The sequence below is a fragment of the Moschus berezovskii genome, chromosome 6 (genome assembly GCF_049115385.1).
Source record: "Moschus berezovskii isolate FMDL1 chromosome 6, NW_MosBer_1.0, whole genome shotgun sequence".
NCBI classification, from domain to species: Eukaryota; Metazoa; Chordata; class Mammalia; order Artiodactyla; family Moschidae; genus Moschus; species Moschus berezovskii.
This window is the reverse complement of record NC_142465.1, coordinates 102055151-102081728: the sequence shown is the minus strand read 5'-3', so window position 1 is coordinate 102081728 and position 26578 is coordinate 102055151. Positions and strand designations below refer to the sequence as shown.

The window sequence follows — 26578 nt, the reverse complement described above, 5'->3', positions numbered from 1 at the left end:
GTTCTGTCCCCTTGGCCTGAAATGGCCTCCCCCTCACTCATCCTCCTCCCTCTCTACCTGAAAAGCTTACTCATCCTTTAAGCCTCTCCCCTCCCCTACCTCTTGGGAGGGCTACTCTGCACGCTGTGGCCTTTTGTGCCCAGCCGTGGCCCTGTGTGTTTCTTCAGTATAGAATGTAACACAATGCATACTTTGTGTTCCAAAGCTGTACTTTTTTCTCAATTTATTTATTTTTAATTGAAGGATAATTACAATATTGTGTTGGTTTCTGCCACACATCAACATGGATCAGTCATAGGTATACCTATGTAAGTCCACTTCCTCTTGAGCCTCCCACCCACCTCCCTCCCCATCCCACCCCTCTAGGTTGTCACAAAGCCTTGGTTTGAGTTCCCTGAGTCATACAGCAAATTCCCCCTGGGCTATCTATTTTACGTATGTTAGTATATATGTTTCTATGCTACTCTCTACAACGCATACTTCTGTTTTGTTATATTCATCTCCCCTCCCGGTGGAGCTCACTCAAGGCAGTTTTCTTATGAATCCCCAGCATGTTACACAGAAGATCATCCCCGGTGGCTAAATGGCTTAAAAAAAAAAAAAGTGGAGATTCCCTCCAGGGGTAGAGACTGAGTAGCATCTTTCTCATAGGTTTATTACATTTCCTGCAATGCTTGTGTAGTTGGCTCTCAGATGCTCCTTGTATGGTTTAGCAATTGGATGGAAAAGCCATGGTTAGCAGGAAGCTGGCGGGAGCTGAGGTTCAGTGATCCGAGCTATTCCATGAGTGTAATTGACCCGAGGACACAGAATTCCCCTGGGTTCCCCCCACCCCGCCCCGCCCCAACTCAGATGCTTCTCCTCCTCCTTCTTCTTTTGGCCTTGCTGAGTGGCATGGGGGGATCTTAGTCCCTGACCAGGGATCAGACCTATGCCCCCTGCAGTGGAAGTGAGGAGTCTTAATCACTGGACCTCCAAGGAATTCATCACATGCTTCTTAAATGGGATTTAATGGAGGTCAGGGGCGGCGGGGGGCGGGTTGGCAGGTGGCACCTTCCATCTTGCTGGTGAGGAAGTGCGGGCAGAGGAAAGGGCAGCCTCTGGTCTGAGGTTCTAAGCCCTGAATGCCGAGGGGGCCTTGGTGAGAGGGTCCGAGCACCAGGACACTAGGGAGAGCTGCCTGTGTGACTGGTTCTGTCCTGCAGTCAAGGGTGAGGTCCTGGCAGGGATGTTTGGCCTTGGGGGGGGTGGTGGTGAGGGAGGGGTCAGCAGGGACTGCGTCCTTGGGCAAACCCAGGCTGTCCTCATGGAAAGTGATCCCTGCCGGCCTTGGGGCTGAATGCAGTTTCTCTCCAGCCTTGGGAACAAGCGCCCTTATTGTGAGTGTCTCCTCTCATTTCCAGTCACGTGGGCTTCCCTTCTTGTCCCTCAACAATGCCACTGATAACACTCAGTGGAGCAGAACTCCATTTAGACTCCCTTTAGGCTTTTTCTCTCACTGATTTCTAAGGGTCTCAGCCTTGCTCTCCTGATCATCAGCAAGTAAATTATTTCAGCTACTGGGTCCCTACCTGTCTTCCTTGGGGGCATCACAAAATTACTCAGCTAGTGCCCTCTCCTCAGGCTCCCCCACTTCCCAGAGAGCTGGACTTGCAAGGATTCTGGGGGCGGGCCAGGTGCTCAGGGCTCAGCATTTAAGGAGGCACCCACTCTCAGGGCTGAGTTAGTACCAACTTAAATTTTGTGCCCTGAGTGCCTCACCGCAGTCCTGGATGGGCGCTGGGCTGGCTATTGACAAGAGCTTCCCAGGTGGCACAGTGGTAGAGATTCTGCCTGCCAATGCAGTACACTCAAGAGATGCATGTGGGTTTGATCCCTGGGTGAGATGCATGTGGGTTTGATCCCTGGGTTGGGAAGATCCCCTGGAGGAGGAAATGGAACCCACTCCAGCATTCTTGCCTGGGAAATCCCATGGACAGAGGAGCCTGGCGGGCTACAGTCCATGGGGTTGCAAAGAGACAAGACTGAATGACTGGGCACAAATAGGAAGAGAAAAGGAGGTTTGAAGAGAGTGTTGTGGCTTCCCTGGTGGTCCAGAGTCTAAGACTCAGCGCTCCCAATGCAGGGGGGCCAGGCTTTGATTCCTGCTCAGGGGACAAGATCCCACATGCTGCAACTAAGATCCAGTGCAGCCAAATAAATACATATGAAAAAACAAGATGCTGTGCATGTTAGTTGCTCAGTCGTGTCCAGCTCTTTGTGACCCCTTGGACTGTAGCCCGCCAGGCTTCTCTGTTCATGAGATTTTTCCAGGCAAGAATACCGAAGTGGGTTGCCATTTCCTTCTCTAGAGGATCTTCCCAACCCAGGGATTGAACTCGGGTATCCCACGTTGCAGACAGACTCTTTACCGTCTGGGCCACCAGGGAAGATTCCAAATAAACACAAGATACTATTAAAAAAAAAAAAAAAGGAGAGTGCTTAGAGGATTAGGTGGGAAATCTGTAGTAAACAGAAATGTGGAGACTGATGGGCACAAGTGACCAAAGGCAGCACTTCCAAACAGGCATGTCCACAAGGCTCCCCTGGATGCAGCCCTGGGTCTGCCAGCCAGTCAGCCAGCCAGCCAGCTGGGAGCAACAGGAAAAATAAAATGCACTCACGCTTTTCTCATTAGTTTTCCCAGAATTTCTTTTTTTTTTTTTTCTTTTTTTGTCACCTGTCTACGGGGTGCTTGACGGGGAGCAGAGGAGACTGTGGGTTGGAAGGAACTTTGGGACTCAGCGGGTTCACCCTCCTTGCCCTGCAGGGGAGGGGAACTGGCCTTGGTTGTTGGAATCGGGGTGCTCAACCCCAGCGCAACGGGAGCGTCCACTTGGCGGAGCTGAGTCAAGCAGGGTTTCTGTGAAGCTGGGAGACATGGTGCTTGCAAGGGCCCAACAACAAAGATGGAGGTGAAAGCACAGGCTTGGAGGGGATGGGAGTAAGGAGGCCAGGCTAGGTCTTGGGTAGTTGAGACGTATGATAAACGGCTATTTATAAAGGAGTGTGCAGGGCTCAAGGAAACCAAGGAGGACTGGTGAATTGCAGAGGCTGGCAACAGAGGGGCCTCTCCAGGCCTGAGGCGGTAAGGGGAGGGTGGGGGTGGCTCTTGGAACCCCAGGGGAGCTTCTCTCCAGGGGCAGGGCCCTCAGTGGAGGTGCGAGGTCAGCCCGGCCACCCTCGCTGTCCCCACCCTCTGCTCTCCTGCCTTCACCTCCCTTTGGTGGAACCTCCTGGGAGACTCGGGGCAAAAGTTTTCCCAGAATTTCTAGTGGGAGCTGGGGACTGGGGGGATGTCGGGGGTAGGGTGTTCCCAAAGTCATGACCCCTCCTCTGCTTTTACCCCTCTGTCAACTTGATATCTGTTTCTTGCTGTCATGAACCTCATCCTAACCATGGTGATCCAGACCCCTAAAATGCTGGTGCCCGAAGAGCCCTTAGAGACCACCAGCCCAGGGCTTTTGAGTACTGGAACTGGGGCTGGTTCAATTTGGCCAGGACTGAAAGTATAATATACTGCACTTTTGAGAACATAGTTTGAAACAAGGCTGCAAAGCAGCTCATTAATATATTTTTTTAAAATGTCGATTACATGTTGAAATGACAATGTCTGGGATCTCTTGGGTTAAATAAAATGCATCATTAAAATTAAAATTAATTCCCCTCTTTTTATTTCCTTTAATGTGGCTGGCTGCTAGAAAGTTTAAATTATACCTGTGGCTGACTTTTGTGGCTTGAATGACACATACATGTGACAAGGATGAACCACTTCAACTTCCTCCTTTAACAGATGAGAAACCTGAGGTCCAGAGAGAAGACCTGGTTTAGCAGAGAGCGTATGCTAAAAAGCGCTGTCACTTCCGGTCCCTGACAATCACACAGACACACACACACACAAGCGCGTGTGCAGGCCTAGGAGCCAGGGAGAGGAGCCCGTGGACTTCGACCCTTGAGCTGCAGGCCTCAAGGGAAGTCTTCCAAGATGCTAGACGTTGGCTGTGGTTTCTTGAGAGAGAAATAAAAGCTTACAAAGCTGGAGTCACTGTCTCCAAAATACCAGCTTTAAAAAGCCTCTGGAGGGACTTCCCTGGGGGTCCAGTGGTTGAGACTTTGCCTTCCAGGGCAGGAGGTGTGGGTTCAATTCCTGGCCCAGGAGCTCAGATCCCACATGCCTCCTGGCCCGAAAAAAAAAAAAAAAAACCAAAGCAGAAGCAATGTTGTAACAAATTCAATAAAAACTAAAAAAAAATACCTCTGGCAAGTTGGGGTGTGAGGAGATGTGAGGAAAAATCTGGGGAGTCCTAGACCTTCCCTGTTCAGTTCACTTACATGCATAGTACCCCAGGTGTGCTGACCAGGTGTGCTGAGTAACCAGTACCTTAAATGCACCCAGCCCCCGCTCCTGCATGGCAGTGGGGTAGAGCCTTGCCGGAGGCTGGCACCTGGGAGGCAGCCACTCAGGGATTGTTTGACAAGTCAATAAAAGCAGGTTTCAGTGGTGAAGTGGAGGGAGGGGGAACCAGACAGAAAGGCAAATTCCTTTATTTCATAATTTTATCTGGCATCCATTCTCTTCCACCTGCGTTGTCAAGGCTCTAAGAGTGGGTTAGCGAGGAAATGAAGACGTCAGGACCTGTCCTCTCCCTCTCTCCGCCATGGGGCAGCACTGGCGGGCCTGGGGACAGTTCTGACCAGGGGAGTTGTCATGCGGGGCTGGATATTTTTCTTGGCCTCCGTCCGCCTTGACTGCCACTGCGGGGCACCCAGGCGCTGGCCAGTTCCTCCTTTCCCCGGCCTGGCTTCCCAGGGGACCCAGGAATCACATGGGACGTTGCGAACTGTCCAGTGTCCTGGGCGGACTGGAGCGCCCGGCGGGAGGGCGGCGGTGGCTCCCTCCTGGAGGTGACAGCTGGCCAAAGGGTAGGAAGCATCTGCTCTCCGGCCCCTTTCTTTACCCTATGCCCTGGGACATCCCGAGCCGCTGATGCGCCGCACGCGAAGCAGAGTGGGTGCGCTGGGTCTCCCCTCCCACCACCACCACCACCCATTCCAAGGGTGACTGTGCCGCTGACGTCAGGCGGCTTTTGCTCATGCCCTGGCCCGGGGACTTTATTTTCATAACAGCGCGCAGTGCCGTGGAACTGGAATAGGCGTGTCCTCTCCCCCTGACCCTCTCCCGCCCCTTGTCCCTCTGCTCACCCCCTCGCTCCCTCCTCTCTCTGCCGTCTTTATAACTGCTCGGCGCCGCGAGGGCGCGATCCCTGCCCACGGGCTTCCCCAGAACCTAGAGGGGCTACAGTGCTCCCTCCGCGCGCGCGAAGCAGCGCCAAGTTCACGCGCCAAAGCCGAGGCATCAGGGTAAGTGAGGCGCACGCAGCCAGAGCGCGCTGGCTTCGGGGATTGAAATCCTCGGGGGGTGGGGGTTGCGGAGTAGCGGGGAGGGCAGGGAGTGTTAGAAGCTGGGGATGCAAGAGGAGAGAAACCCCAGTAATGAACTGCAGCTGGCTCGGAGGGAAGAAAAAATCCCAGGAAAGGAATTCCTGTAGTTGAACTCAACTCAGATTTTAACCCCCCCTCCCCCCGGACTTCCCAGGCTAACAGGCAGAGAGCAAAAAAGATAATCAGATAGTTTCTGCTCAGATACACTGAACAAACTGAGTAGGTGGAATCCTGGCCCGGCAGGTGAAAAGTTCTGGGCTCAGTCTAGGGAAAGAGAAAAGAGGGAGGAAGATCTTAGAGGAATGGCAGGGAACTGGCTGGGTGGGCAGGAAGGAGATGGTGACCCCTGCTAGTTTACCCAGATACTGAGAAGTGTCCATTTATTTGGTCCTTTCACAAGTGTGCCCTTCTGAATTTTGGGAAGTAGATTCTAGAAGCCACCTCTTCTCGTGACATGAACGTGGCCATCAACTCTGCAGCATTCTCCCGTCTGCTGTCCCTTGAGTTACTCTGGACTCCTGGGCTGAATGTCCATTTGAGTATCCAGTAACAGCCCACCTTCAGGCACCAACCAGATGGGACTCAGGAATGACCCCCAACTGTCGGATATGGTCCCTTAAACCTCCCCCCGGGGGAAGGAAGGGAAAGCCAGCTCAGGTTCAAGGAATTTGTAGGGCTTTCCATTCCTGAGTTGTTTCCAGGCCGATGTTTGTACATGCCACAGCTGCTGAAGGGGTTGATTGAATCAGCCAGGGCTGTGGACTCATTCCTGAAGGGAATACTTGTGGCCCCTGGGAGGGGCGAGGATGGGGGTCAGAGCTGTGTCCTCTGGTCTGTGTGCTGGTACTGGGAAGGTCAACAGAGGTGTCATCTGGGAGACAGGCTCCTCGAGGTGTAGAGAGGTAGATACATACTTCAAGAGCACGTAGGAATGAGTGGAACTCAGAACGAGCTAACATTCTGGGAAGTGCTCTTAGCCTTGAGCTAGGAAGCCCGACTTCTCATCCCAGCTCGGCTGGTAGCTGTGAAAAGGCTGAGCTGGACCGTGAGTTCCTCCTAAGGGGTCTTGAAAGGGTCCTCAGCTCCCTCCCAGGGCCGGGGCCGAGAGCCCCTCTCTATCTATATATGTCTCTTTGAGCATCCTCTTTGGAGTGTGCTTTTTTGCATTCCACTCCTTAGTGAGAATTGAAGGTAACAGGGCGTGAAGAAGAATTTTGACTCTGGTTTTATTCTCATTCTCATTCTGGGGGTTTCTCTTCAGGTTCATTGTTTTTAAAAAATCTACAGACTGAGCTGAGGAAATGGGCAGGAAATGATGTGTTGGTATAATAGGGCGCCCTTAAAAACTGAATGGAAGAATAATTTTGCTTGAGGAGTCTTCAAATTTTCTGAGTAGTTTGGTGTGTTTCTGCTTATATTCCTATTTTGATTGCCTTGTGGTTGGTCAAAATATATCGCCTGTGCATTTCATGTTTTAGACTTTATTGTTATTATTTTTTGTGGTCTAAAATATGCTCTCTTGTAAATGTTTCATGACCTCTTCAATAGAAGAAATCATATAGAGAAGTTGGTAAACCAGATTCCTGGCCAAAAACATCCCACAGCCTGTTTTTGTAAATAAAGTTTTATTGGAACTCAGCCATGCTCATTTTGTCTATATATCATCTATGGCTGCTTTCGGCTACAAACAAAAGGACTGCAAAGCCTAAACTACTTACTGTTTGGCCCTTTACAGAAAATATTTGCTGACCACAGATATAGAGGAGCTGATTTATATTATTAATCATAGAGATCTTATAAAATATAAAGATAGAGCATATTTTGATTAAAGTATCCGTAGAACACTTTAAAAAATTACCTTATTGCTATTTGTATTTTTTATTTCATTTGCTGAGGAGTGATAAAGAAGTGTTAAAGTCTCCTGTAACTGTTCAGTTCAGTTCAGTTCAGTCGCTCAGTTGTGTCCGACTCTTTGCGACCCCACGAATCACAGCACGCCAGGCCTCCCTGTCCATCACCAACTCCCGGAGTTCACTCAAACTCATGTCCATCGAGTCGGTGATGCCATCCAGCCATCTCATTCTCTGTTGTCCCCTTCTTCTCCTGCCCGCAATCCCTCCCAGCATCAGAGTCTTTTCCAGTGAGTCAACTCGTCGCATGAGGTGACCAAAGTATTGGAGTTTCAGCTTTAGCATCAGTCCTTCCAATGAACACCCAGGATTGAGCTCCTTTAGAATGGACTGGTTGGATCTCCTTGCAGTCCAAGGGACTCTCAAGAGTCTTCTCCAACACCACAGTTCAAAAGCATCAATTCTTGTATTTCTTTTGATTTCTTTTTGTATTCCCGGTAGCTTTTGTGTTATGTATTTTGGTGGTATATTATTCACTGCATAAAAATTTATAATGGTTATATCTTCAATGTGGAGCATTCTTAATTATTATAAAAAAGTTTTTTAGGTCAGCATAATAGCTTTTTGCTTTAACTAAACTTTGTGTGATAATAATAACTCAATGCTCATTTTTCTTATCTTGAACAAGCTATTATTTAACTTTGTACCTGATACATAATACTTGCTAAACAAACCTATCTGTTGTTGTTGCTTTTTTTGCACTTATTTTTCCTTTCCTTTCCACTTTTCTGAATCCTGTTGTTTTAGGTGGGGTTCTTATAGGTTTGATTTATGGTTTGATTTAGTGTTTTCAAAATAAAAAACTTTCCATTTACATTTATTGTAGTAATAGTTGCTTGCTATTGTCATCTAAGTTTGGCCACATAGTCTGCTCTCTCCATCTTCTCCCACATTAGATAATCTGTATTGTATTTTTAGATACACTGAGTGTATGGTGTACCATTCTCAGGGTTTAGAAATACAGGTTTGTAAGGAGAGATAAGTTTTAGACCATAAATATATCACCTTTATATGTGGAAATAAAACACTTGAAAGAAGGTGTCTTTGAGGTGGTATATCAGAAGAGGACTTCATCTTATCCACCTATTTTCTCGATGCTTTTCACATCCCTAAATTCTGAGCATAAGAGATTTAGTAGTTTCACTCAAAATCTTCAGTCAAAAAAAAAGTGATTTCCTGAATTTCATGTTTCAGTAATTTATCTAAAGTTCACATGCATTGTTTAGAATAGAGGAATATGACAATACCTCAAAAAAGTGAAGAAATTGGGATGAACACTGTTCTTATTTTGGGTTAGCCAAAAAGGTTCATTCAGGCTTTTTTGTAAGATCTTATGAAAAACCCAAATGAACTTTCTGGCCAGTTTGACTCTGCCTATGTGGGAATGATGATTTATTTTCTCCCAGTTACTACTCAGAAACTCAGCTCAGTGATGTTACTCGGATGTTGTTCACATGCTGTTGCGACGATGCATCACTTTTATGTCATCAGAATCCAGATGGCTTGCCTGGAAGAGGGGATCCTGGACATTTTGTTGTAGATACCTTCTATTTACAGCTAATCCTGCTCCTAGTACAGATAAATTTCTGTGGGACTCCACCCTCATCTTAGAACTCAGCCTAGACTAAAACACAAGGATTAGCACCACATATACAGCTCCCAAAATCTTTCCTTTCCATTACTCACACTTACTAATGAATAACTTGCTTTGAGTTTCATTCACTCTCAGTCCAAATCACTTGCTCAACAACCACTGTGCAGAGTACATAGTGAGGGCAATACCAACAAATAGAAGATTTGCTCTATTTCCTTAAAAGTTTGCTTATAGGTGAGTTAGCACTGATATCAGTGTATACTGTATCAGGGGGCCCCAACCTCTGGCATCTAATCCTGATCATCTGAGGTGGAACTGATGTAATAGTAATAGAAATAAAGTGTATAATAAATGTAACGAACTTGAATCATCCTGAAACCACCCCCCAACCGCACATTGGTTCATGGAAAAATTGTCTTCCAAGAAACCAGTCCCTGATGCCAAAAAGATTGGGGACCACTGTAATATATGACATATCTATGGAAAGACTTGAGTGCTGAAAAATAATTAATAATTAATAACTACAATGAGATCACAGATTTAGAATGACATGGGACTGATAACTAAAAAACCCTCAAGGTAGAGGTAAGTTTGGAGTCAAATTTCTAAGAAACATGGTACATGAATTGTGATTAGGGGGAGAAGGGTCTTTCTGGCAAGGAGAATTATGCATGCAGTGAGGCAAAGAGCCACTTTGTCAGAGAAGGTCTTAGATGAGCCCCAGTTCCCTTCCAGAGAGAAAATGCTCTTGGAAGTTTTTCATAGATGTGGGGACGGGAGTTAGGAAGGCTGGAAAAAGTAGGTGGGAGGACTAGTTGGAGAAAAGCCTTGAAGCTCAAATTGAGGCTGAATCTGTTTTAATAGACAAAAAGGAGCTGATACGTTTTTTTTCTTTAAGTTGTTTTTGATGTGGACCATTTTTGAAGTCTTTATTGACTTTATTAAAATATTGCTTTGGTTTTGTTTCAGTATTTTTGACCGAGAGGCATGTGGGATCTTAGCTTCCTGACCAGGAATTGAACCTGCACCCCCTGCATTGGAAGGGGGAATCCTAACCACTGTATCACTAGGGAAGTCCCCTGGCAGATCCTTTTTTTTTTTAACTCCTAAAGCCAAAAGTCCATTTTCAGGTCTTCTTTTCTTTGCTGTCCTTGGAGCATCTTACCCCATCAGCCACTCTGGGAAGATGCTCTTCGGCTCCTGGGAGACCAGCTGGGCTTATTTCTTGTACTAAGGCTGGCAATCTCTTTTGAACAGCCTCTGCTGATTCCTGCTTGGTTGAGACGGTGTTCCAGGGTTCTGTCCTCGGTCCTCTCGCTGCCATACATGCTCTCCGTATGATCTGGTAATCACAGCCTTCCGGTGCCTGCTGTGACCCCTCCGTGACCCCTCACTGTGCTCACAGCCCAAACATTTCCTGAGCCTCAGACTCACATGTCTGAGCACAGGGAGGTCAGCACAACCCGGTGTCTTGGAGCCTGGCTTTTATTTATTATTTTTTTGGCTGCACTGAATGGCTTGTGGGATCTCAGTTCCCTAACCAGGGATTGAACCCGGGCCATGGCAGTGAAAACCCAGAATACTAACCACTAGGCCCCCAGGGAACTTCTAGGAGCCTGGTTTCTAAAGGTCAGGTGATCTTGGGCAAGTTATATAATGTCTCTGTACCTCTGTTTTCTGCCTGTAAAAAGGGGGCATAATGTGGCATGAACACACCCACACTACTGTATATGAGTCAGAAGATAACCAATAAGGACCCACTGTATAGCACACGGGAGCTCTCCTCAATACCCTGTGTTAACCCATATGAGAAAAGAATCTAAAAAGAATGACTATATGTATGTGTGTAACTGAATCACTTTGCTGTACCCCTGAAACTAATGCAACACTGTACATCAAGTAGACTCCAATAAAATAAAAAATGGGGGCGTAATAACAGAGCTGTTGTGAGGCTTAAATGATGCCTCCCTGACCAGGGATCGAGGAATGGAATCCATGCCTTCTGCAGTGGGAGCTGAGTCTTAACCACTGGACCTCCAGGGAAATCCCTCCAATTCATCTTAGATTCAACAGATCTAAACTGGGCATCTCTTCCCACAAGCCTGTATTTCTAAGCTCCACTGATTCTACCTTCTTAAGAATCTCCCACCGTTCCTTGCCCATCTCTCAGGCCTCATCTCCCTGGTTTCCTCTCTAAAACCTTAAAAAAAAAAAACAACCCATTAGGGAGAGTGGGTCACTCTTCCGTGTGCCCTCAAGATTCCCCAAACACTCTGTAACCCTTATATGTGTGTCAGTGTGACTCTGTTGGTCGTCCTGGGGCAGCGGCCACACTTTGGGTCTGAAGGTCTGAGTGATTTGTATACTTAACCCAGCACCTGACACAAAGTAGACACTTAAATGTTGATTGACAGGAAGACCGACCAATTTCAGAATTGCTTACTTTGGAGATGTCTCAGATGTTGTTTAAATAGAGAGAGTCTTAAACAGACTTGTGGTTGCCAAAAGGGAAGGGGGGCTGGGGTAGGGATGAATTGGGAGTTTGGGGTTAGCAGATGCAAACTATTATATAGAGAGTGGATAAACAAGACAGTCCTATTGTGTAGCGTAAGGTACTGTATTTAATATCCTGTAATAAATCATAATGGAAAAGAATATGAAAAAGAAAATAAATATGCGAAACTGAATCACTTTGCTGTACACCTGAAACTAACACAACATTGTAAATCAACTATACTTGAATTAAAAAAATAAAAATAAGAAAATAAATAGAGGCTGGAGTCGGGGAGAAAAGCTTCAGGTAGCATAATAGTGATTTAGACATAAAACAAAAGATTAAATTCTAATTAAGACTATTCATAAAGGGATAATCTTCCTTTGTTACACTGAATATGTAAATTCATCTCTCCAAGAATCAGTCTTATCACCTACAAAATGGGCTGTAGGAATATTAAATGATAAAATAGATGTAAAACCATGTTAATGAGTGAACACACATGGAAACGTATAAACTCTCAGCATCAAGTCTGGCTCTTAAGGGGACTCCATATGTGACAGTAGTTGTCATTTGTATTATTCATACTTATATTATGACTATTGTTATTACTACTGATGGAATGTGGCAATTCCAGAACAGAGAGAAAATTAAAATGTTAGAAAATTGCCAATTTGCCTGGCTGGGATGGTGTGAAGACTTGGCTTGACTTAACAAACACTTGCATTCTTTTTTATCATTCCCCAGGCAGTTATCCTAAGAGGTCATTATCATCCTCTTCTTTTTATTAAAAGCTTTTTTTTTGCTGTTTTTACTGGACTATAGTTGATTTACAATGTTGTGTTTGAGGTGTACAGCAAAGGAAATCAGTTATACATATGTGTGCTAAGTTACTTCAGTTGCTACCCCATGGACTGTAGCCCACCAGGCTCCTCTGTCCATGGGATTCTCCAGGCAAGAATACTGGAGTGGGTTGCCATTTCCTCCTCCAAGGGATCTTCCTAATGCAGGGATCAAACCCGAGTCTCCCTCATTGCAGGCGGAGTCTTCACCATCTGATGTCTTCTTTTTAGATGACAGAACAAGATAAATCTCATATAAGGAGGAACGTAAGATCAGCTCTGGGCAAAATTCAGGGCCATGGGTAATTCCTGCTCAGATAATCTGGGGAGGGTCACAGACAGCCAGCTAGGCAACCTGCTAAGTCTGGATGTTAAGTAACTCCAGACACCCTCCCCACCTCTGTGGGAAAAGAGGAGTCTCAGAGGTTGGAAAGAGCATCTGAGAGACCCTTCACGTGCTGGCATTTGACCTTGCATCCCCCTCAACGCCTGTGTCGGTCAGGGCCACTCTAGGGTCAGAACTGCTCCAGTGACCCTGCGGCTCTGTCTGGCAGGCGAGTGTTCCCCTGGTGTCCTGAGCCGGTACTCAGACCCTTCAACCTCATCTCCAGCCCTGGTCTGGAGTTTGGTTAGGAGTTTGGGGCAGACATTCTTTTAATGACAGGAGACAGGGCAGGAAGCAGGATGAGGGGATGGGAGAAAGAGACTTGGAAATTGTCTACAAAGACGGGATGAACAGCAGAGCTGGACGTGGGCTCAGAGTGCCTAGTTCAGCACCTGGCTGCCTTCATAGAGGAGAGAACGGAGGCTCCGGAGGTGGTGTCCACAGAGAGGCAGCTGAAACCCCTCTGTCCTAAAGGTCGGAGTCAGAGGCCTTGGAATAGAGCCCGGTGACTCCCTCCCTCCCTGCTTCCCTCTCGTCTTTCCCCCCAACCCCTGCTTTGGTTCTTTTTCTTTTCCCTCTCTCTTTTCCTCCGTCCTTCGTTTTTTGTTTTTTTACCCTTTCTGTCATGCTCTGACTCATCTGAAAAGGGTTTAAGCCAGCACTAAGGGCTGTTGGGGTCTTGGCTGTGGCTGTTGGTGGATTACTGGATGGGCGTGGTTGGCTCAGCTGCTGTAATAAGTGAAGGGGGTCTCACCCTTATGACTCAAGGTCTTTGCTCGTGTCTGGGGCTATTCTGAAACCTCACCATCTCCCTCCAGAGTGCAGCGTTTAGTCATCAGAGAATTGGGTGGGAGCGAATGACTGGATTCCAGTAAAACCTCTGCTTAGATCTGCTTACTCAGGATCCAAGCTACCAGGAGGCACCTGGAATCACTTAGTAGCCCGGCTGCGGCCAGACTCCTACCTCAGACCCACCTGAGGAGGATGGGTGAGAGGCAGTTAGAACTGGGTTCGAACGCAGCGGGGGATCATGAGGAAACCCGCCCCACCCCACTGTCTCAAGAGTAGCCCTGCTCCCCACCAGATTCTACTTCTATCCACACACACTCATCCATCCTGGTTAGGTGCTTGCCCTTCTCTGGTGGCTCAGCTGGTAAAGAATCCACCTGCAGTGCCGGAGACCCCTGTTCTATTCCTGGGTCAGGAAGATCCGCTGGAGAAGGAAATGGCTACCCACTCCAGTATTCTTGGGCTTCCCTTGTGGCTCAGCTGGTAAAGAATCCACCTGCAATGTGGTTTGATCCCTGGGTTGGGAAGATGCCCTGGAGAAGCGAAAGGGTACCCACTACAGTATTCTGGCCTGGAGAGTTCCATGGAGCATATAGTCCATGGGGTCGAAAAGAGTCAGACATGACCGAGTGACTTTCACTTTCACTGCGTCAGGGGCGAGGCTAGTGGTTGGGGAGAGAATTTTAACAGCTCAACCCCTGCTTTAAGGAGGCTTTGAATTTAGAAGACAAAGACTCACCAAGAGGCACTAGAGGATTTTGTGATAAACGCAGGCAATGTGGAGGCTCCCTGGGAATTCAGGGGATGGAGCTCTCATCAGGGGGCTTCCCCCGGTGGCTCAGCTGTAAAGAATCTGCCTGCTAATGTAGGAGACGCAATCCCTGGGTTGGCAAGATCCCCTGGAGTAGGAAATGGCAACCCACTCCAGTATTCTTGCCGGGAGAATTTCATGGACAGAGCCTGGCAGGCTTTAGTCCCTGGGGTCTCAAAGAGTCGGTCGTGACTTAGTAAACAACAACAATCTCTCATCGAACTAGGGCCTCCAGGGAAACATCCTGGAAGAGGGGACCTCTAAGGTGAGAGATGTCAGGGAGAATGTCCCATACAGATGGGGCGGCAGATTTGAAGCGAGACAGTGGGGGGTGTTGGGAGGGTAATGAGAAGCACACATATGGGGATGATGAGGAAGGCATGGTAAGGCATGAGGCTGGAGAGGTAGGCAGAGACTGAGGATGTACAGGTGCTAGCTCATCCCCTGGCCACAAAGAGAGTGACTCTGAGAGCCTAAGCCTGGGACTTCCCTGGTGGGCCAGTGGCTAAGACTCCATGCTCGAAAAGCAGGGGGCCTGGGTTCAATCCCTGGTTAGGGAACTAGATGCCACATACCACACCTAAAAGACTCCACGTGCCCCAACCAAGACCTGGCATAGCCAAATAAATAAAAATAAATATTAAAAAATGGGCTATATCATAAGGTGGTTGCAAGACTTAGCCAAGTGAGTTGCTTACAACCGTGCTTGACCCATTGTGAGAATGAGTTATGAGACCTTCCCTTCTCTTCAGAGCAGGTCCAAGAGTAAACTGTTTCTTTTTGTCCTCAATTGGCCTTTGTAGGAGCACCTGCTTTCTTGGTTGGACTCTAGGTCTCTCTGCCCACCCTTCCTTTTTTTGGGGGTGGTGGTGGCTGTGCTGTGAAGCTTGCAAGATTTCAGTCCCCTGACCAGGGATTGAACCTGCACCGCGGCAGTGACAGTATGGAGTCCTAGCCACTGGACCTCCAGGGGAGTCCCTTGGGTCTCTCTGCCCTTTCTGCCCATTCTGGTTACGAATGATGACCGAATGACCTCTATTCTCATTTCCGTTTGTCTTTCTGCTCCAGCCCTCAGGTTCTTCTCCAAGGCTGTTGTTTTTTTATTCTCTTTTATTTGAGTTTCTATTCTCAAATGGTGATACTTCTCTTTTCTCCCTCCAACCCTGCTTTCTAAAGGACTTTACCACCTCAGAACCCTGTCCCTTTCCCCAGCCTCCATCCCGGCGGCTCATCTGGGCCATTCCCTGCGTGACCCAGTGCCTTCTCAGTGCAGATCTGCTGTGAGTGAGTTTGTTCAGTTTTATTTCCCTCTGACAAAATGTAAAGTGCTCGGGACATTTCAGACCCATTGTGCAATCGCTGTCATGTTGGGGAAAGGGTGGAGGAGGACTGAGAGGATTGAGAGGAAGGATAGTTTCGAAAAATTAGTCACTCGGATAAAAAAAATTACTAAGAAGTTTTCATTTGAAAAGTGTTTCAAATTTTCTCAATTTGAGGGCATTAAGAACCATGAACCTTAATTGGCTATTTGATATGAAAGTGTCATTGTTAATTTCTAAAGTGGGATGAAGTTAAAAAGGAGTTTTGTCCTTTACAAATGTATGCTGAAGCAGTTATGTAGAGAATGATGTTTGAGATCTGGCTAAAAATGATCTAATGGGACCTTCCCTGGTGGTACAGTGGCTAAGACTCCTTGCTTCCAATGCAGGGGGCATGAATTTGATCCTTGGTTGGGGAGTTAAGATCTCAGATGATGAGAGGTGTAGCCAAAAAAAAAAAATCGTTAATTGCTGAGACCTATTCAAGGGTAAGTCTTATGGCCAGGCATAGATCACAAAATGGTTTAGGCTGAAAATGGTTTCTCTTATGTTAAGAAAGTCATGCCTGGTTCTCTTTCTTCGGGAACCCCCTACCTTGTGTGCTTACAGGGTTGGACCCTGGTCTGGGGGTGCCAAGGGGCCCCAGCACACAAACCCTCCCTGTACAGCTGCACAGAAGTGAGGGGCTCAGAGGTCCAAGTTGGGGGCCGGCTGTCTCTGCTTGACCACCCCTCTGTGCAGCACCAGAATGTTCCTCCAGTGAAAAACCTCATCGGTCTCTCAAGACTGAGAGTTCAGAGTCCTTTATAATTATCAGATAATTATGACAACAATGACTTGTCAGCCAACAGCACTGCCCTGAGGGGTGGGGAAGGAGCAGTGCCAGGGAGGGGCACCGGAGGCTGAGAGAAGTGCCTTTCCAGCTGGAAGCCGCCCTTATGATTAACCTGAGAGGCGGGGAGGCGGTGAGGGAGGAGAAAGTGGAGGCTGGTCCCTTCCCCTGCGGACGCTGCCCTTGAACTAGACCGTGCCCTTCCTCTTCTGCATCGTCAGCATGGACGGGGGGCCTGTCCCTCTTCCTGTCCTGTGCCGCCCGTGTCAGACTTTGGGGGGCCTTGTGTTTCAGGGGTTGCGTGTATCTGAAGCCCATCTGCCTTTCTTTGTCCCCTTGCGTCTCGTTCTGCCCTGCCTTACGGAGGTGGAACGTAACCTATTCTTTGCTCTGTGCCCTGCATGCGGTTGGGATGACCAGGGTGTTATATCCCTGGGTCGGAGTCCAGGTGACAGGCCCCTGGCCAGGGGAGTCCATGGGAAGGCTATGCAGCAGTGGCAGGTTAGATCTGTTTCTTCTACTATAGCAAGAAACATGTCTGATGTCTGTTTCCCCTTTACTAGTTGATCATCTGGAAGAATGAAGGACACATAGTGATGATGGCTGAATGAATGGCTGGGTTACAAAGTGAAGCTTGGAGGGGCTTCCCTGGGGCTCAGTGGTTAAGACTCTATGCTTCTAATGCAGGGGACACGGGGTCCACCCCTAATCAGGGAACTAAGATATTGCATAGCACCCCTGCAGCATAGCAAAAAAAAAAAAAAAAAAGTATATAACCAAACAAAAGCTTTCTATTGTGTCACAGAAACTTAAAAACAGTCAAATAATTCAGAAAAAAAAGAAATTATAGGTCTGTTGAGAAGCTATTAGGCTCCTCTGTCCATGGGGTTTTCCAGGCAAGAATACTGAAGTGAGTTGCCATTCCCTTCTCCAGGGGAATTCTCCCGACTCAGGGATTAAACCTGGGTCTCCTGCATTGCAGGCGGTTTTTTTTTTTTTAACCATCTGAGCCACCAAGGAAGCCCAAAAAGGAGCATTGCTGCTGCTGCTGCTAAGTCGCTTCAGTCGTGTCCGACTCTGTGCGACCCCATAGACGGAAGCCCACCAGGCTCTCCCGTCCCTGGGATTCTCCAGGCAAGAACACTGGAGTGGGTTGCCATTTCCTTCTCCAATGCATGAAAGTGAAAAGTGAAGGCACTCAGTCGTGTCCGACTCTTAGCGACCCCATGGACTGCAGCCTACCAGGCTCCTCCATCCATGGGATTTTCCAGGCAAGAGTACTGGAGTGGGGTGCCATTGCCTTCTCCAAAAAAAAAAAAGTTCAGTTCAGTCGCTCAGTCGTGTCTGACTCTTTGCGACTCCATGAATCACAGCACGCCAGGCCTCCCTGTCCATCACCAACTCCCGGAGTTCACTCAAACTCATGTCCATCAAGTCGGTGATGCCATCCAGCCATCTCATTCTCTGTCGTCCCCTTCTCCTCCTGCCCTCAATCCTTCCCAGCATCAGACTCTTTTCCAGTGAGTCAGCTCGTCGCATGAGGTGGCCAAAGTATTGGAGTTTCAGCTTTAGCATCAGTCCTTCCAATGAACACCCAGGATTGATCTCCTGAAAAAAAAAAAAAAGGAGCATTAGCTATTGGTAATATTTTCTGTTGGATCACCTCCTGTTTTCCAGGATATCATTCCAGGATGTGTCATCCAGGATGTTCCCCTTTACGAGTAGCTAATTAAGAGCTCACTATGGGGACTTTCCTGGTGGTCCAGTGGTTAGGACTCCACACTTTCACTGCTGAGGGCATGGATTTGATCCCTGGTTGGGGAAATAAGATTCCACATGGCCATGCAGCATGGCCAACCCTATGACAGGGAAGACTGGTTCCATTTCTTTTGGGATCAGTAGTGCCGTCCTTACAAACGTTAATTAGGGAGGGAAAATAATATGTGACAGCAGAGCTCAAGATGAGGGCTCAGTGGCTAAGAGGGGAAGGCTGACCCTCTGCAGAGAAATCTGTGGTTCAGATAACTCAGATAATACCTATGTTTCTCTTGTCTGAGAGAGATTGGGAGGCTTACAGATAACATCTGTGGCTGGGCCTGAGGTAGAAAAAACTGGAGACTGTTAATATGATTCAAGTGTTAGCTTTATTATTATTATTTTGGGGGTGCTCCACAAGGCTTGTGGGATCTTAGTTCTCTGACCAGGGATCGAACTCAGGTCCTGCTAGTGAGAGTGTGGAGTCCTAACCACTGAACCGCCAAGGAATTCACAAAGTATTAACTGTATGGTTAGATAATTCCATGTTCACCAGTTCCTAAGAAAGCACTAGTAAAAAATATTAGGAACCCTGGCAAGTTCTTTGTGACGTATTTCTTGAGATGTGGCTCAAATACTCATTCAGAGTTCTGGGTTTCCTGGCTTCAGAGAAAATATTAATATAGTTAACTTGTGTGGAGGGAGGTGTGAGGAGTCCCTTCCCTTCATCAGCCTTTAGAATTTGCCGTAAGAGGTGGAGAACAGCTAGTAGCTTGATCTAACATTGTAAATTCAGGGGTAAAACCCTGACTGCCTGTGGTAAGTTGCTTCAGTCATGTCCAACTCTTTGCGATTCAATGGACTGTAGCTGACCAGGTTCCTCAGTCCATGAGATTCTCCAGGCAAGAATACGGGAGTGGGTTGCCATTTCCTTGGACTTCCCTAGTAGTTCAGCTGGTAAAGAATCTACCTGCATTGCGTGACACCTGGGTTTGATCCCTGGGTCGGCAAAGGGAAAGGCTACCTTCTCCAGTATTCTGGCCTAGAGAATTCCATGGACTGTATAGTCCATGGGGTCGCAAAGAGTTGGACATGACTGAGCAATTTTCACTTCACCTGCCATTTCCTTCTCCAAAAAACCCTGACTAGATATACAAAATTGTTTCTGAATTGTTTCTGGTCTGCTGTGCCTGAGTTTATGGGAGAGATTCACCCCCAGCCCCACTCTGCTTTCTTGTAGGACCAGAATGTCCACAGCAGCCCCTGCTGGTTGCCGCTCAGACCTGGACCCCAGGTACTATAGACTCTGTGATAAGGAGGCAGCCTGGGGCATCGTCTTGGAGGCGTTGGCTGGCGTGGGGGCTGTGACCTCGGTGGCCTTCATGATCGCCCTCCTGGTCCTCATTTGCAAGGTGCAGGACTCCAACAAGCGCAAACTGCTCCCCACCCAGTTCCTCTTCCTCCTGGGTGTGCTGGGGATCTTCGGCCTCACCTTTGCCTTCATCATCACACTCGACGGCAGCACAGGGCCCACGCGATTCTTCCTCTTCGGAGTCCTCTTTGCCCTCTGCTTCTCCTGCCTCCTGGTTCACGCCTTCAACCTGATGAAACTGGTCCGAGGGAGGCAGCCACTGTCCATGCTGGTGATGCTGGGCCTGGCCCTGGGCTTCAGTCTGGTGCAGGACATCATTGCCATCGAATATGTGGTCCTCACCATGAACAGGACCAATGTCAACATCTTCTCTGAGCTTTCTCCTCCACGGCGCAACGAGGACTTCGTCATGCTGCTCATCTACGTCCTCTTCCTCATGGCGCTGACCTTCCTCACGTCCTCTTTCAGCTTCCAGGGATCCTTTACTGCCTGGAAGAGACACGGGGCCCATATCTACCTTGCCACGATCCTCTCCATTGCCATCTGGGTGGCATGGATCACCCTGCTCTTGGTCCCTACCCTCAGCCCCCAGTGGGATGACACCATCCTCAGTTCAGCCTTGGTGGCCAATGGCTGGGTTTTCCTGTTGGCTTACATCGTACCCGAGTTTCAGCTGCTCACAAGGCAACAGAACCCCATGGATTACCCTGTGGAGGATGCTTTCTGTCAGCCTCAGTTCATGAAGCAGAGCTATGGCGTGGTGAACAGAGCTTACTCTCAAGAGGGGATCATTCAAGGTACAGAACCTGGTTGGGTGCAGAATCCTTTGTGGAAAAAATGGATAAATTAAAATCATAAGATAGTATTACTGTAGGGAACATGCAGGACATGCTCTTGATAAAACATAAGTTCTCCAAAACTCAGGTCTTGCTTAAAATCATCCAGCTAGTTAGAGACAAATAGAACTAGAAGCTGGCCTCAGGGGTCATTAGTATTTTTTACTGTTTTTGATGTAGGTCATTTTTAGGCTTCCCTGGTGGCTCAGCGGTAAAGAATCTGCCTGCAGTGCAGGAGATGTGGGTTCAGCTCCTCGGTCAGGAAGATCCCCTGGAGAAGGAAATGGCAACCCACTCCAGTATTCTTGCCTGGGAAATCCCATGGACAGAGGAGCCTGGCAGGCTACAGTCCCTGGGGTCACAAAGATTCAGGCACAACTGAGCACAAAATCACTGCAGATGCTGATTGCAGCCAGGAAATTAAAAGATGCTTACTCCTTGGAAGGAAAGTTATGACCAACCTAGACAGCATATTAAAAAGCAGAGACATTACTTTGCCAACCAAGGTCCGTCTAGTCAAGGCTATTGTTTTTCCCATGGTCATGTATGGATGTGAGAGTTGGACTGTGAAGAAAGCTGATTGCCGAAGAATTGATGCTTTTGAACTGTGGTACTGGAGAAGACTCTTGAGAGTTCCTTGCACTGCAAGGAGATCCAACCAGTCCATTCTAAAGGAGATCAGTCCTAGGTGTTCATTGGAAGGACTGATGCTGAAGCTGAAACCCCAATACTTTGGCCACCTCATGCGACGAGTTGACTCACTGAAAAAGAGTCTGATGCTGGGAGGGATTGGGGGTAGGAGGAGACGGGGACGACAGAGAATGAGATGGCTGGATGGCATCACCGACTCAATGGACATGAGTTTGAGTGAACTCCGGGAGTTGGTGATGGACGGGGAGGCCTGGTGTGCTGTGATTCATGGGGTCGCAAAGAGTCGGACATGACTGAGCGACTGAACTGAACTGAACTGAACTGAGCACACAGGCACAGACCATTTTTATAATCTTAATTGAATTTATTACAATATTGCTTCTGCTTTATGTTTTGGCTTTTTTGCCCACAAGGCATGTGGGATCTTAGCTCACCAACCAGGGATTGAACCCGTGCATCCCCTGCATTGGAAGGTGAAGTCTTAACTACTGGACCGCTAGGAAGTCCCTATCTAGTACTTTCTATCCAATACTGTGTAGGTTTCTCTGAATCGCAACAAGATGGAGCAAAGGAATGGAAAAGGAGTGTTTAGAGAAATTCCCAGAGAAAAGTGGGTGAGATGATGGTGTCTTTTATAAAAGACAAATGGGCAACTTTTGTAGAAATGTGGAGACTTTGTGGATTTAAAAATATATATATTTATTTAGGCTTCCCTGGTGGCTCAGAGGTTAAAGCGTCTGCCTCCAATGCGGGAGACCCGGGTTCGATCCCTGGGTCGGGAAGATCCCCTGGAGAAGGAAACGGTAACCCACTCCAGTATTCTTGCCTGGAGAATCCCATGGACAGAGAAGCCTGGTAGGCTACAGTCCACGGGGTCGCAAAGAGTCGGACACGACTGAGCGACGGAACGAACGGAACGGATATTTATTTAACTTTTGGCTGTGCTGGGTCTTCGTTGCTGCGAGGGCATTTTCTCTAGTTTTGGCCAGTGGGGGCTGCTCTCCGGTTGAGTGCAAACCCTTCTCATTGCCGGGGCTTCTTTTGTGGCAGAGCATGGGCTCTAGGGCACTTGGGCTTCAGTAGTGGCAACTCGGGGACTCAGCAGTTGTGGCTTCCCGGCTCCCATGCGAGTTGACTCAACAGCTGTGGCACACGGGCCGAGTTGCTCCCAGGCATATGGGATCTTCCCAGATCAGGGGTGGAACCCACATCTCCTGCATTGGCAGGCAGATTCTTTACCACTGAGCCACCAGGGAAGCCCCTGCTTTTGTAGCTTTGAGTGCACAAAGCCCAGCCATGCAGTGACCACAGAGCGCAAAGTGGGGAGAAAATAGTTTTATCATAAACCAGCAGGAATCTCCAGAAAGTTGCTGAGGATTTCGATGTAGCCTGAAGAGCTACATTTTCTTGTCCGTCTCTGGCCTGCAGGAGGGAATTTTGCTCTTGTCTGGAATGGTGGGCAGCCAGACTACACTGATAGCCAGAAATTGCCTTTACTTATATGCCTCTGTGCATTGGTCTCTTGGGTTTATATCAGTCTCTGGGCCTAATCAGGGAAGGGGAAGGGGAAGGGAATAGGAGGGTGGGACCTCCAAGGCCAGGTTCATAGGTCCAGCTAGCGAATTTCTCTGCCCTTGGAGCCGATGGTACACAACCTGCTGGTATTATCTCTGTGCCCCGGGAAGTCTGAGGAGAGGGGGAGAGCCGGGGGTGGGGCAGAGGGGATATTTTCCCACCCATCTCTTCCTGTCCACTCCCGATGCTTCAGCCTGTCACCTCATGCCTGAATCCATGTTATGGGTCCTCAACTGGCCTTCCTTCCTTTAATCCTTTCACTTCACTCCATGGACCACTGTCAGCTCCCTCTCCCTAAAATACTCTTCTGCCCACCCCCTTTCCTGCCTCTGTGCCTCACTGGCTCCCCAGTATCCACTGCATTTACCAAATCCTTGGTGGACTTCCCAGGAGGCTCAGTGAGTGGTAAAGGATCTGCCTGCCAATGCAGGAGGCATAAGAGATGCGGGTTTGATCCCTGGGTCGGGAAGATCCCCTGGAGAAGGAGATGGAAACCCACTCCAGTATTCTTGCCTGGGAAATCCCAGGGACAGAACAGCCTGGCGGGTTGCAGTCCCCGGGGTCACACAGAGCCAGACACTACTGAACAACTGAGCACACACTGCTGGTGAGGCTTTTCACAGCTGGACCCCACAGTCCCCAAAGCTGTGCTCTCAGTTCAAACAAACCAAGTCCCGTGCACGTTCCTGTTGCCTGTCTGGGCTCAGAGTGTCTGTCCCTCCTAATTCTCTTTATTCAAAGAGGACATGTCCCTCCTATTCTCTCCCTTTTCCAGCGTCCCTAGTCCCCCGTCTCGCTCAGTCTTTCTCCACCCATCTAGCTCTAGACCTTTGAGATGCTGTTTTCAGAGTCTGTCTCATATTGGAATTATTTGCATAGCTGTCAGATACTCCGGACTCTCCAATCACTAACACCGACTCTCCAGCGTCAGCCTTAGGGCAGGAATCATTCTGATTAATCCTATTTTTCACAATATCTCACATAGGTGCTTAGGTATTTGTTGAGTAAACTGAAGAGGTAAATTTGGTGGGAAATAAATGGATTTCTTTCGATTGCATTGTATTTATGTATTTATCTGCCCTGTGAAGAGTTGGACGTGACCAAGCATGCACTCAAGCATACATGGGCAGCTTGGGAGATCTTAGTTCCCCAACCATGGATCGAACATGGGCCACGGCAGTGAAAGTGTGGAACCCTAACCACTGGACTGGAAGGGAATTCCTTAAATAGTTTCTGTGATGAGTGTGTGTTTACTGGTCTGTTCCTGAGTTTAAATCCCTCTGATTTCGGACTTCCCTGGTGGACCCGTGCTTGACCTTCACTGTAGGCAGCACAGGTTCAATCCCTGGTTGGATCCTCTATGCCACTTGTCCATGGAAAAAAAATCCCTCTGATTTTTCCCAAATAATGGAAAATGATTGCTCATAGATTCTATCCCTTCACAAAGAAAATCATGGAATTTCCACCCTTCCTTGTTGGGCAGGTAAAGAAGTGGGTAAATCCTCAGTAAGATTCCCTCTAGATACACCTCTGGTCAGATCTGTGTCTGAAAACACTAGCTTCAAATGTGCTTTTGAAGTGGCCTAGTACAAAGAGCCTCTGGAAGGTGGTTTTTTTTTTTTTAATTAATTAATTTTTTAATTGAAGGATAATTGCTTTACAGAATTTTGTTGTTTTTGGTCAAATATCAACATGAATCAGTCATGGGTGTGCATATGTCCCCCTGGAGGGTGTTTTGGAAGGCATTTCCCTAGTGATTATACGTGACCAGTTCATTTATTCAACCAATTTTGGGCCGACTTTGTGCCTGGTCCTAGGCTTGAGGACAGTTTCCTCTGGCACCAAACTGACCATCAAGGACTTCCTTGGTGGTTTGATGGTTAAGACTCTGCAGCCCCAAGGCAGGGGGCCCAGGTTCAATCCCTCGTCGGGGAACTAAGATCCCAGGTACTGCAACTAAGACCTGGTGGAGCCAAATGAATAAAGCAATATTAAAAGAATTAAAAAGAGAGTAAGAGAGCTCTTTAAAAACAGGCAGACAGCAAAACAAAACAAAAACCCTGATCGTCTCCCAGGGAGACAGAATTAAACGGATATGCATCATGGTTTACACATGACTCACCTGGGGTCAGCACAGAGGAACACAAAGGAAGGGACCCCGACGTTTACTTGCTCCTCTCCATCTGTTTCAGGTGCTGAAGAGACAGGGAACACGCTCTACGCGCCGTACTCCACCCATTTCCAGCTACAGGTAAAGGAGCCCTTTCCCCTTTCTCGTCGGCAGCGTTAGCACCCCAGGAGCGTCTGTCCTTCGGGAATAGATGGTATTGCCACTCCGATGGCCTCTAGATGTCACCTAGAAAGGATGACGGGTCTACTTTTGCTGTAATCTGCCTCTTGAGGTTAGGACAGGAGACCCGAGCACAGAGCAGGGGAGGGCTGAGAGGAAAGGGGAGGGATGTTAGAATCCTGCCCGGGCTGGAGTAAGAGGTGCTGTGGAAATGGCCGGGAAGTGGCGTGAGTTGAACAAGACGAAATGCTTCCTTTTCAGAATCGGGATTCCCCGAAGGATTTCTCCATTCCTCGGGTCCAGACTCGGGTTAGCCCTTACAGTGACTACGAAGGAAGGAAAGATGTTAGTTAACATGACCCAACAGGTGAGATGAACGCAGCACGTCAGCAGAACCAGCAGGGAGTCCATGAGATGAAGGATGAGTCCTGAGTCTTCCCAGGAGCATCACAGGAAGACCTCTCCTCCCGCATCCTCGGCCGCCATTCCTCTGTCCTGGGGTTGATGGGGCTGCGGGGACCACAGTTCTCAGCATCACTGCAGTTGTTCCTTGGTCCCATCCCAAGGCTACTTCTCTCTAGTGGGAGTCTCGGGCAACTCAGGGCAACTCTCACCAACCCTGCCATTTTACACGTGACTGAGGCTCTGGTCATCTGACCCCAATGCCGACCTGTTCAGCCTCCGAAGCCAACTCTTCTGACTTTGGGCTGGCTTTGTGCCGATCGCTTGGTTCAGAGCAGAGTTGCACATCTGAGCAAAACCAGCAAAGGACTATCTCTCAGCCCACTCTGCCCACATCTACACTGGAAGCCAACTTACTGATACCTCCCTTCTTGCCCGGCTGGGACAGGGTTAAAAGTCACCTGAAATTTTCACACCTCTGTGATGCCTCCTAACCAGGGTCCCTAGGGCCAACTCTCCTAGACGTGCTATTGGTCCTCAGACTTACCTCCCTGCTGTGCCTCACCAGGGGCCATCCCTCCAGACTGCACCAGCGTGTACAAGCCCGAATTCTCTTTGCCAGGAGAATGTGTGCTGTTTTGCTCTGAGTTCCTGGCACTGATCATCTCCCATCTCCTGGCTCCTCAGCCTCTGTAAATAGATGTACCCTGTGTTCACCTTCTGAATTCTGGAAGTGGGTATTGTCCACACACGGGCAGGGGGTTGTTTCTTGTAAAATAAGTTATCCACCATTCTTCCCTCCAGATGCAATAAAAGTGTGGCTGCAGCCATGTGAGTGGCGGGCACCTGACATTTGTCTTTATGTGAGAGCTGAAGTTCAAGGCTCAGTCCCACTGGGTGTGGACTTGAACTTTTTCCATGCGTCTCTCCTCCTCCTTGTGTCTACAACAAGTGTGCATTGCCCAGTTTTAGGGGTGAGTGACAAAAGGCAGGGGGGAGCTGGGAAGGGTCAAGAATCTGAGGTTTTGCTCCAAGTAAACAGAGGACTGGCAACTTCAGAATGGAGTTTGGCAGCCAGGGTCAGATAGGAGGAGACCTCAAAGCCAGTGTCACGTTCATCTGAGGTTTAATTGTAGGAGGGGTTAAGTCCAGATCTCTAATTTAACTGAATTAGTTCATAATCTTTCTCGGAAAAGGCTACCTAACAATTATCATTTGCTTAATCCCAGAAACAGCTTTG

General features: G+C 48.3%; 1 protein-coding gene across 2 annotated transcripts; it reads left to right on the top strand.

Moving 5' to 3' along the window:
- Positions 1 to 5162: 5162 nt before the first annotated feature.
- GPRC5A (G protein-coupled receptor class C group 5 member A) lies at positions 5163 to 26188 on the top strand. Of its 2 annotated transcripts, none has more exons than XM_055395122.2 (4): positions 5163 to 5400; positions 19453 to 20381; positions 24839 to 24897; positions 25198 to 26188. In XM_055395122.2, exons 2-4 carry the CDS (start codon positions 19460 to 19462, stop codon positions 25288 to 25290), a joined length of 1074 nt encoding a protein of 357 aa, XP_055251097.1. In that variant the 5' UTR covers positions 5163 to 5400; positions 19453 to 19459; the 3' UTR covers positions 25291 to 26188. The 2 variants fall into 2 exon arrangements, with proteins under 2 accessions (XP_055251097.1, XP_088693433.1); XM_088837307.1 differs by lacking the exon at positions 5163 to 5400 and adding an exon at positions 16855 to 16958.
- Positions 26189 to 26578: the final 390 nt, after the last annotated feature.